General features: G+C 41.9%; 1 protein-coding gene across 1 annotated transcript in view; it reads left to right on the plus strand.

The window, feature by feature from the left end:
• TNFRSF11B (TNF receptor superfamily member 11b) overlaps nucleotides 1–8,496 on the plus strand; it is a 31,734-nt gene extending 23,238 nt beyond the window's left edge. Inside the window, exon 5 of the mRNA XM_044294168.1 lies at nucleotides 5,380–8,496. Within this exon, the coding sequence (XP_044150103.1) occupies nucleotides 5,380–5,756 (377 nt within the window). The 3' untranslated portion in view covers nucleotides 5,757–8,496. The remainder of the gene's footprint in view (nucleotides 1–5,379) is intronic.
• The last annotated feature ends 3,882 nt before the right edge of the window (nucleotides 8,497–12,378 follow it).

Consider the following 12,378-nt stretch of genomic DNA (forward strand, 5'->3'; position numbering starts at 1 on the left):
CTACAGGTCTGAAGTAACTTTGCGAGGCTTACATAATAGAAACCGCCCAAAAATGACCCCATTCTATAAACTACACCCCTCAAGGTATTCAAAACTGATTTTACAAACTTCGTTAACCCTTTAGGTGTTGCACAAGAGTTATTGGCAAATGGGGATGAAATTTGAGAATTTCATTTTTTTGCCTAATTTTCCATTTTAACCCATTTTTTCCACTAACAAAGCAAGGGTTAACAGCCAAACAAGACTGTATCTTTATTGCCCTGACTCTTCCGTTTACAGAAATACCCGATATGTGGCCATAAACTACTGTACGGCCACACAGCGGGGCGTAGAGTGAAAGGTGCGCCATATGGTTTTTGGAAGCCAGATTTTGCTGGACTGTTTTTTTGACACCATGTCCCATTTGAAGCCCCCCTGATGCACCCCTAGAGTAGAAACTCCATAAAAGTGAGCCCATCTAAGAAACTACACCCCTCAAGGTATGCAAAACTGATTTTACAAACTTTGTTAACCCTTTAGGTCTTGTACAAGATTTAATGGAAAATAGAGATACAATTTCAAAATTTCACTTTTTTGGCAGATTTTCCATTTTAATATTTTTTTCCAGTTACAAAGCAAGGGTTAACAGCCAAACAAAACTCATTATTTATGGCCCTGATTCTGTAGTTTACAGAAACACCCCATATGTGGTCATAAACTGCTGTACGGGCACACGGCAGGGCGCAGAAGGAAAGGAATGCCATACGGTTTTTGGAAGGCAGATTTTGCTGGACTGTTTTTTTGACACCATGTCCCATTTGAAGCCCCCCTGATGCACCCCTAGAGTAGAAACTCCAAAAAAGTGACCCCATTTTAGAAAGTACGGAATAGGGTGGCAGTATTGTTGGTACTAGTTTAGGGTACATATGATTTTTGGTTGCTCTATATTACACTTTTTGTGCGGCAAGGTAACAAGAAATAGCTTTTTTGGCAAGTTTTTTTTTGTTATTTACAACATTCATCTGAAAGGTTAGATCATGTGGTAATTTTATAGAGCAGGTTGTCACGGACGTGGCGATACCTAATATGTATACAATTTTTTTTATTTATGTAAGTTTTATACAATAACTTCATTTTTAAAACCAAAAAAATGTTTTAGTGTCTCCATAGTCTAAGAGATTATCTTGAGTAGGGTCTCATTTTTTGCGGGATGAGATGACGGTTTGATTGGCACTATTTTGGGGTGCATATGACTTTTTGATCGCTTGCTATTACACTTTTTGTGACGTAAGATGGCAAAAAATGGCTTTTTTTACATCGTTTTTTTATTTATTTTTTACGGTGGTCATCTGAGGGGTTAGGTCATGTGATATTTTTATAGAGCCGGTCGATACGGATGCGGCGATACCTAATATGTATACTTTATTTTTATTTATGTAAGTTTTACACAATGATTTCATTTTTGAAACAAAAAAAATCATGTTTTAGTGTTTCGATAGTCTAAGAGTCATACTTTTTTCAGTTTTTGGGCGATTATCTAATTTTTTGCGGGATGAGATGACGGTTTGATTGGTACTATTTTGGCGTACAAATACGACTTTTTTGATCACTTTTATTACCTTTTTTGGGAAGTAAGGTGGGCAAAATTTCAATTTTCTCATAGTTTTTATTTTTTTATTTTTATGGCGTTCACCATGCGGGGATAGTAACATGACCGTTTTATAGATCAGGTCGTTACAGACGCGGCGATACCTAATATGTGTAGTGTATTTTATTTTTTTAATTTTTATTCAGTGATAAATGTTTTTTTTTAATCTAAACTTTTTTCACTTTTTTAAATATTTTTTTGACCCAGACCCACTTGGTTCTTGAAGATCCAGTGGGTCTTATGTCTGTATAATACAGTACAGAACCCTATATAGGGTTCTGTACTGTATTTTACTTACACTGAACAGATCTATGCTTTTAACATAGATCTATTCAGCACCATGGACAGCAGGACGCCTGAGCAGGCGTCCTGTTGCCATGGGAACCTTCCCCGTCTGCCACAACTTCGCAGACGGGGAAGGATGAGTACGGGGCTGCGGGGGGCTGTCGGGGGCTCTCTCCCTCTCCATCGTGGGGCTGCAAAGGCACAGCAGCCCCCCGATGGGAGAGGGAGGGAGACCCTTGACCCTGACAGTTAACCTTTTCTATACCGCGGTCCGTACGGACCGCGGTATGGAAAGGGTTAAACGGCTGACATCTGCACAGATGTCAGCCGTTTATACCAGGGTGTCAGCAATGTGCTGGCACCCTGGTATAACCCACTAGAAGCCAACAAATTTTCAAGGGGAGGCGAGCGCCCCCACCTCCTGCGACACCCCCCCTGCACCACCCGCCGGCATCAAATCGTGCAGGGGGGGGTGCAAAATCTTGACTTTAGGCACTCTAAAGTTTCTGATCCCCTCGGTGGATCAGAAACTGCAAAAAGCGCAGCAAACCGCAGGTCTGAATTGACCTGCGGTTTGCTGCGATCGCCGACATGGGGGGGTCACGTGACCCCCCTGGCGTTGTGACAGGATGCCGGCTGAATGATTTTAGCCGGCATCCTGTTCAGATTAACCCCTGGGGCGCCAGAATGCCTATTTAAAGTGAGGACGTACCGGTACGTCCTGTGTCCTTAAGGATTCGGGAAATAGGGCGTACCGGTACGCCCTATGTCCTTAAGGGGTTAAACTGTATGACTTGGGTCAAACGTTTTGGATATCCTTCCACAAGCTTCTTACAATAGTTGGCCGGAATTTAGGCCCATTCCTCCTGACAAAATTGGTATAACTGACCCATGTTTGTTGGTCGCCTTGCTCACACCTGCCTTTTCAGCTTTGCCCATAAATTTTCAATAGGATTGAGATCAGGGCTTTCTGATTGCCACTCCAAAACATTCACTTTATTATCCTTAAGCCACTTTGTAACCAGTTTGGCAGTATGCTTCGGGTCATTGTCCATTTGGAAGACCCATTTCCACCCAAGCTTTAACTTCCTGGCTGATGTCTTGAGATGTTGCTTCAGTATTTCCACATAATCTTCTTTCCTCATGATGCCATCTATTTTGTGAAGTGCACCAGTCCCTCCTGCAGCAAAACAACCGCACAACATGATGCTGCCACCCCCGTGTTTCACAGTTCTCCCTTTTTCCTCCAAACGTAACAATGGTCATTATGGCCAGAAAATTCAATTTTAATTTTGTCAGACCACAGGACATGTCTCCAAAAATGTAGGTCTTTGTTCCTCTGTACATTTGCAAAAATGAATTGCCTTTTTATGTTTCTTTTGGAGTATTGGCTTCTTCCTGGCAGAGTGGCCTTACAGCCCATGTTGATACAGTACTCGTTTCACTGTGGATATTGACACAATCTTACCAGCTTCCGCTATCATCTTCACAAGGTCTTTTGCTTTTGTTCTTGGGTTGATATGCACATGTCGGACCAAAGCACGTTCATCCCTGGGACACAGAACCTGTCTCCTTCCTGATCGGTATGATGGCTGAACATTCCCATATTGTTTGTACTTGCGTATAATTGTTTGTACAGATGAACGAGGCACCTTCAGGTATCTTGAAATTGCACCCAAGGTTGAGCCAGACTTGTGCAAGTCCACAATTCTCTTCTTTATATCTTGGCTGATTTCTTTCAACTTTCCCATGATGCTACACAAAGAAGCAGTGTGTTTCAGGTGTGCATTTAAATACATCCACAGGTGTGTCTCTAATTAACTCAGACGTTGCCAACAAACCTAACAGAAGCTTCCAAACACATGACATCATCATATGGGCAGTCCAGAATTGTTTGAAGGCATAGTAATCTCTCTCTCATTATTCTGGCATTTGGCAAATAATAATAATGATGGTAATCCTAATTAACCAAAAACAGGAAAGGTTTATTCTGATTTCATGTCTGATATTGAGAAAAACATGCATATGTGTCTTTTTATATAATGTATGTAAACTTCTGGTTTCAACTGTACATGCTCATGAAGCGTGCAGGAACAGCAAGTCACCACTGAGATCATTAATTGGTGGCAGGAAGCATGTGCATATAGACAGCACTTCACAAATCCAGTCTGCCAGGAAACAGAAGTGGTGGCATGGGAGCCTGTAGACTAAGTAGACTGTTCTATTACTGTGGCATCCGTCTGTGGAGATATTTTGCAAACTATGGTACATATAAAGACTTCTGCCACTAAAGATAAACACCAAGCTCTGTGCCTTACATGTATTTGTGTGCAACTGCCAAGCTCTGTGCCTTACATGTATGTGTCTATAACTGCCAAGCTCTGTGCCTTACATGAATGTGTCTATAACTGCCAAGCTCTGTGCCTTACATGAATGTGTCTAAAACTGCCAAGCTCTGTGCCTTACATGAATGTGTCTATAACTGCCAAGCTCTGTGCCTCACATGTATGTGTGTGTAACTGCCAAGCTGTGTGCCTTACATGTATTTGTGTGTAACTGCCAAGCTCTGTGCCTCACATTTATATGTGTGTGTGTAACTGCCAAGCTTTGTGCCTTACATGAATGTGTGTGTAACTACCAAGTTCTGTGCCTCATATTTATGTGTGTGTAACTGCCAAGCTCTGTGCCTCACATTTATATGTATGTAACTGCCGAGTTGTGTGCCTCACATTTATATGTGTTTGTAACTGTCAAGCTCTGTGCTTTACATGTATGTGTGTGTAACTGCCAAATTCTGTACCTCACATTTATGTGTGTGTGTAACTGCCAAGCTTTGTGCCTTACATGAATGTGTGTGTAACTACCATGTTCTGTGCCTCATATTTATGTGTGTTTAACTGCCAAGCTGTGTGCCTTACAAGTATTTGTGTCTAACTGCCAAGTTCTGTGCCTCACATTTAAGGCTCATTCAGATAGACGGTTTTCATGTTCATGTGCTGTCCGAGTTTAGAACTGACAACACATGGTCAGAGCGCTGACATATTAAAGCCATCGGGGTCCTAATCAAACATAGGGAGATGTAGATCTCTTGTTACAAATGAGAGCTAAAAGAAATACAGTAGCTTATTCCTACACATTATGGTATAAGGAGGCTATGTAAATCCCATCTTGGCAACATCACAGCATCATTACTTGGTGAGTAGAAACAACTCTAAGAGTAGGGGATACGGGAGGTCACATAAATGGCTGTATTAAAATGGTTATATGCAATCTATAGTTGACAAGGAGTCCTCAGTGACAACTGTAGATCCTGTAGGATAATGAAGATATGCTGTAGTCAACCAGTGTGTACATGGACCACTGCTATGCAAGACCCCGGTGAATAATAGATATCTTATCACTTGATTGAATATCAGTTAACACATAAATAGACATAAGACTTTTTTTCCTGCTTCCTTTTCCTCTAGATTTAAAGGAGTGTGAAAAGGGAGTGTTTAATCTCCTGGGATCCCTAAATCTAACACGCAAAAACGTAATGACCTTAATGCGGAGTCTACCTGGAAAGCACGTAAGGCAAGAAGATATTGAAAAAACCCTAAAAACGTGTGAGCGACCCAAACACCTGATGAAACTTCTCAGTCTATGGAGGAATAAAAACAAAGGAAACACAATTGAGGGACTTAGACAGCTAAAAATGGCCCAACTCCCAAAAATGATACGCAAGAGGATGAAGAAACTGGAACAATTTCTAACAGGAGATTCCATGTACAGTCTGTATCAGAAAATTATTCTGGAGATTAATGGTAACCGAACACAGCCCGTAAAGCTGGAAACACTGTTATGACTGGTACAGAAGTGACCTTGAGTCTACTGACCGTTTCATCACATCTTCTAGTCACCCCCCCTCCCCGCCACCACTTCAAACTGGAGTCCAAATCTGGTACCTGCTGAATAAGCTTTATTTATAGAAGTATTTTTATTATATATGTTTTTGTAAGGAATTATTTATGTTCCCTTTGGATAGATTAAAGATTTAGAGGGAGACCAGAGGTTAACCAGGTGTTGTCTGGTCTGGTCTACAAGTGTCTGTATGTGTATGTCTTTATTTTGTGGTTACCCCTGTAAATGCTAGAATTCTTCTATTTATACTAATTTAATTCTAAAATTATTTGGGTTCAAGATGTTTTTTTTTTCCAAGAGATGTATCTTTTTTTTAATTTTAATCGTAATTGTAGCCTAAGGCTCTGTTCACATTTGGACATAAAGTATTTTCCATCTCCATCATAAATGGAAACCATGCTGTGGTGCCAGATCCATCACACTGGCAGCACACAATAGACCTTGTTGACCCCTTTCCATAGTAGTCTCTCATTTTAACAGGAATAATAGCTCTATTCTTCACATCAAACACAATGAAGCCTCCAACCCAATGAAGCCTGCAATATTATACATATATTTACTGAAGCTATGAGTCAGAACTGAGGATATGTCTTAAATGGTTGATAGATGGGCTGGATCTCACCTTCAGGATCTCCATGCAACATCTCATTTGATCCCCATCCACCAATACAACTTGGCTGGTAGAGTCCAAGAAAGAGTGGAAGAGCCTTTGATTGCTCTCCTTATCGTCGTCTATGGAGGCTCAGTGCAGAGTGATTGAGTGGCCTGCTCACTGCACCCTTCCTTGGCCACCCCAGCCATTTTCGTATGCTGTACAGTGGTCATGAGACCCCTGTTCTCCTGATAGGTGGATGTCTTAAAGATGAAGTTCCCCTTACCAGACATTTATGACACATTTTCTAGGAGCTATAAAAAAAGACTGCTTCTCCATACATCACAGACTTGTTTTAAGACTTCATTCAGGCAGAAGGACATCTGCACAAGAATCGATGGACAGGATCCTACGCACATCTACTGTAAATTTGAACCCTATGGTGATCTAAGTGTAGTTCATTAGAACCATGTGGGGGGCATGGTTAGATGGGTCTCCCAAAGATAAGCTGAAAATAGTTAGTATCATGTCTGGTTTTTCCATCATCTGTAATCTGAGATGAAACCTGGCATTGGGTGTACAGTTTTCCTGCAGTGACATTGAGGGAGGAAAGAGGTAATACAAGATGTCCATTAAAACCAACAGACTGGGTAATATATGGACGTGTCTGATCCTTCAGAGAGAGCAGAGAGTAGATCTTTTAAACTAGACAATCCATTTAATTATAAAGAGGTACCCATATACCTACACACATATGAAGTAGAACCATAGGCTACTTACCTCTGCTTGGACTCTGTCTACTACTGCGAAAAAAAGTTGAGCTTCCACAGCATCATATACTTACTGCTATAAAATCGTTATCTCCCATTGCTGAACTAGAGACTGGCTTCTACAAGGGGTGGAAGGCTGCAATGGCATGCACATACCCCATGTCTACTGCTTCTACAGTATGTGGACAAGATACATTTACAGCTGTCTATAGAGAAATCTTATGCAGGAGTATACGCAAAGATCATAGGGCCCCATAATAACTCAGAGTGATCCCCATTCTGTACTCCACCAAATGTACTTTGTCTTTATTACAGTCCCCCATTCATAATGAGTCTCTTCTTTAAAGGGGTTTTCTGGGACCCAGCAGATCCCACAAAGCCACCTTAAAAGGGGTTGTCCTATGTAAAGTATTCTACAGTTTTCAAACCAGCACCAGGGTCTGAATACTTTTGTAACTGCATGTAATTAAAAATGTATTCTAGCTAATGAGTTATTCAGTGAACTCTATTGTTTGCTGTTTTTCTAATTTTTCTGTCCTGCTCACCGAGACGGTAGCACATGCTCAGTTCCATCTTTCAACTGCCACCAGCTGCAGCAGAAAATGAGAAAGGACTCGCCCCTAAGCTTTCAGCTTGAAATAAATCTAGAAGAACAATTGGAGCAATGAATGGGGAGATCTCTGGATCCATGTGAGGTACAGGGCTGGTTCTAGCTTTGATTGAAATAGATCGTCATGTCCTATATGATGTCTGATTTCCATTATTTACATTAATCATGGGATACCCCCTATAATTACACATGAAACACCTGTAGGAGAAAGTTTGTAATATACTTACTGTTCCGAAGTTGCATGGATTGGACTCTCCTGAGTACCCGGTCACGCAACAAGTCGCAACATTCCTCCTCTGAAAATGGAGATTCTGTTGATGTCTTGTCCTATATCAGGTTCTGACCTAGGCTATGGATGGGTGTCACTTGCCTTGTGGACAGTCCAGAAGTATTCTTCCCCAGACGCATGCACAAACACCTGAATCCACCTCATCTGCTCATGCACCAGGGAGAGGAATAGTTCTAACCCTATCATTAGTGGAAGTGATGCCCCATCCATGGCCCAGACTGGACACCTGGTAAAAGACGTGACATAAGTAGAAGCAGGATTTTCAGTTAACTGGGTTCCTGAGAGACTGATCCACGCAACTTCAGAACATTAAGTATATTACAAACTTTCTTCTACATGTGTTATGTGTAATTAAGGTAAATTTGCTGGGACCCAGAAAGCCCTTTATTAAAAGGGTTATCCCATGAATAATGTAAAAAATTTAAAATCAGAGCTCATATAGTCCAGGACAATCTCTTTCTAACAAATCTAGAACCAGCCCTGTACCTCACATGGATCCAGAGATCTCCCCATTCATTGTTCTGCTAGATTTATATTAAAGGGGTTCTGCACTTTCAATTAACTGATGATCTATCCAGAGGATAGATCATCAGCTTCTGATCGGCGGGGGTCCGACACCCAGGACCCCCGCCGATCAGCTGTTTGAGAAGGCAGCGGCGCTCCAACACCGCCGCGGCCTTCTCACTGTTTACCGCCGGGCCGCCCGCCCACTGACGTCACGACTTGTATCAACTAGAGTGGGCGCGGCTAAGCTCTGTTCACTTGAATGGAGCTTAGCCGCGCCCACTCTAGTTGATACAAGTCGTGACGTCAGTGGGCGGGCGGCCCGGCGGTAAACAGTGAGAAGGCCGCGGCGCTGCTGGAGCGCCGCTGCCTTCTCAAACAGCTGATCGGCGGGGGTCCTGGGTGTCGGACCCCCGCCGATCAGAAGCTGATGATCTATCCTCTGGATAGATCATCAGTTAATTGAAAGTGCAGAACCCCTTTAATATAAATCTAGCAGAACAATGAATGGGGAGATCTCTGGATCCATGTGAGGTACAGGGCTGGTTCTAGATTTGTTAGAAAGAGATTGTCCTGGACTATATGAGCTCTGATTTAAAATTTTTTACATTATTCACCGACACCCGGGACCCCCGCCGATCAGAAGCTGATGATCTATCCAGAGGATAGATCATCAGTTAATTGAAAGTGCAGAACCCCTTTAAGCTGACAGCTCAAGGGAAGTGTCTTTTCTGCTGCAGCTCAGGGGGCGTGTCCATGCTCTGCCTATCACAGCTCAGGAAGCAGTTGAAAGATGAAACTGAGCATGTGCGACCTTCTTAATGAGCCGGTCAAAGAAATAAGAAATTAAGTGGTACTATACAGATATATTTTATTGAATAACTCAGTGGCTATACAAAACTTTTAACTACATGCATTTATAAAAGTATTCAGATCCAAGTGCTGGTTTGAAAACTGTAGAATATTTTTTGTGGGCAACCCCTTTAAGCTATTTGTATTCTTATTCTTAGTACTTAAGCTATCAGTAATACTAGTCATACCTCAGCATTGCTTCTATCAGGTTGTGTATGTGCTCAGTTACCAGTATAGTAATCCATTCTAGACCCACAGGGGTCGTCTCACCAAGACCACTCCTAAACATTAAGCCAGCTTCTCCGATCCCAAGCCATCAGCCCAGGCAGGCAGAGTCCACTAGAATAGAAGCCAGGCAAACCGAGTGGCTGATACAGGTGGGCTGTAGACTGTGGGACAGCCCTCTATTATTCCCATATCCTGTGGCCTGACTGCTAGCAGAAATCCAGCTATGGACATGAACAGATAAAACACACTGGAACTTTTATATAATATCACATTCTACATTGAGTTGACATTTCTGCAGGTACACAATTAGGATGAAACATGAGAACTAGTGATGAGTGAATCGAACAAAGTGGAATTCAATCCGAATTTTATGATAAATTTGAGCTAAATTTCCTTGTGCTTTGTGGTAGCGAATCGATTTCACCTGAAATAGTGTAAAAAAAAAAATCATACTTACCGCCTCCATTTGCTTGCAACGGGCCGACCGCCGACATCTTAATTGAAGATCTCAGCCGAAATCCAGTGCGTGGTGATGTATTTCGCACCACGTCTTCAAGCAAGATAACGGCGCCTGGTCCATCATGAGCAAATAGAGGCGGTAAGTATGATTTAATTATCTATCTATCTATCTATCTTATATCTATCGCAAAAATCTGGCAGCACTACGTCCAACTTAAACAAAAAGTGTGCACCCCGGAGGGACTAGACTATTGCCCAGTACACAAAGTAGCAAAAAGGCAGCACTCCAAAATCAGTAAAAAATAAAGAAAATGCTTTTATTCACCCATGTGGATACGCAACGTTTCGGCTCAACACTAGAGCCTTTCTCAAGTTCTAGTGTTGAGAAGAAATGTCACATATCCACATGGGTGAATAAAAGCATTTTCTTTATTTTTTACTGATTTTGGAGTGCTGCCTTTTTACTACTCTATCTATCTATCTATCTATCCATGTATCTATCATCTATGCATCTCCTATCTATCTATCTATCTATCTATCTATCTATCTATCTATCTATCTATCTATCTATCATCTATGCATCTCCTATCTATCTATCTATCTATCTATCTATCTATCTATCTATCTATCTATGTATCTATCATCTATGCATCTCCTATCTATCTATCTTGAAAAAAATTAGAGTAGGGCAGCACTGAAGTTTCTTACGTATAGATGGCGTGCCAGTGGCTGAGGAGACGATCCTGCTCCAAATGAATAAATAGAAGAAATTCCACAGCACATCCAAGGAGTAAAATAAATGAAGTGACTTCATTCACCAGGCATGCAACGTTTTGATCCGCTTCCTGGGATTTTTCTCAGGAAGCAGGTCGAAACGTTGCATGCCTGGTGAATAAAGTCACTTCATTTATTTTACTCCTTGGATGTGCCGTGGAATTTCTTCTATCTACCGTATTTATCTATCTAGTGAATTTGCAAAGTGAAGTTGAAGGAGTTATGTCATATCATACACTGATGGCACTAGATGATCACTAGATATGCCACTAATATCAGATAGATGTGGGCCCCACCTCTGGGACCAGCTCCTATCTTCTGAATAGAAACTCCCATTGAAGTAAATGGAGGGTGGCCACGCTTGCGCTGTGACTTCTCATTTATTTTGGAGGGCTCATTTTTGAGATAGGAGGTCCCAGAGGAGGGGCCCACATCTACCTGACATTGGTGGCATATCGTAGTGATATTCCACCAGTCTATGAGATGAGACAACCCCTTTACAGGACAGTACATTCGGGATCCATATAATAACCTCGGTCACATACATTTAGGACCTCAGAGTGATCTATTTCTTAAAACGCCTCTGCTCAGAGCTGTACAGATGGTCATATAATGTGTAACATGGATGTTCTTGTGTTTTTTATTCTCTTAAACTGTTTTTATATTAAATGTCGCCTGTTGTATTTATACATGTGTCGTTTTATGCTTCCCTCACAGTGGGAATATGTAGGGGGTTCTTCCTACACAGCAGGCATAACTTAGGCACGCCAAAGGCATTGGTAATAATTAGTGATGAGCGAACCCGTGGAAGCTTGGGTTCGCCAGGTTCGGACGAACTTCAGGTCAAAGTTGGGACCTGAACTTGACCCGAACTCGAACTTGAAGTCAATGGGGACCTGAACTTCACTTTATTATTTTTCGTTACAACATGGTTATATTGGAAAATAACATAATACTAAAGGCGGAATGCAAAACGGACACCTTTAGAGGCATTCCATTCCATAATAGAAGTCTATGGGCGGAATAACAGATCTGTCCTGTCCTGCATGACGGAAAAAAGTTGCACATTTTGCTGCTTTTTAAATGCCCTTAAGACAAACAATTTTTCACATGGGCATTTTTATGCCATCCTCACCACTTGGCAGGGAGCGGCGGGGGCATGATGGTGGTCAAAACATCAGTCCCGGCAAATTTACTAACATTTACGCCTGGAAATGGTGTAATAGAGTAGTGAAAACTACTGCAGCCAAGGGCTGGAGCAGATTTCACTCCAGGCGCACGGACTGCTGTAGATGCGCCTAATTTATGATGCCTGCGCCTCGTCATAAATTAGGCGCACAGGCTATCGAACACTGGTGTAAAAAGCTGGCCTTTGATAGATAACCCCCACTGTGTACAAACTTCCACATTTTTCAGCTGGATAGGATTAAATCACAGCCATGAAGCTTTTCCCCTCACATGAAGAAGGACAGAGCTGAGGGCTTCCAG

This window comes from Bufo gargarizans, chromosome 5, assembly GCF_014858855.1.
Source record: "Bufo gargarizans isolate SCDJY-AF-19 chromosome 5, ASM1485885v1, whole genome shotgun sequence".
Taxonomy (NCBI): Eukaryota; Metazoa; Chordata; class Amphibia; order Anura; family Bufonidae; genus Bufo; species Bufo gargarizans.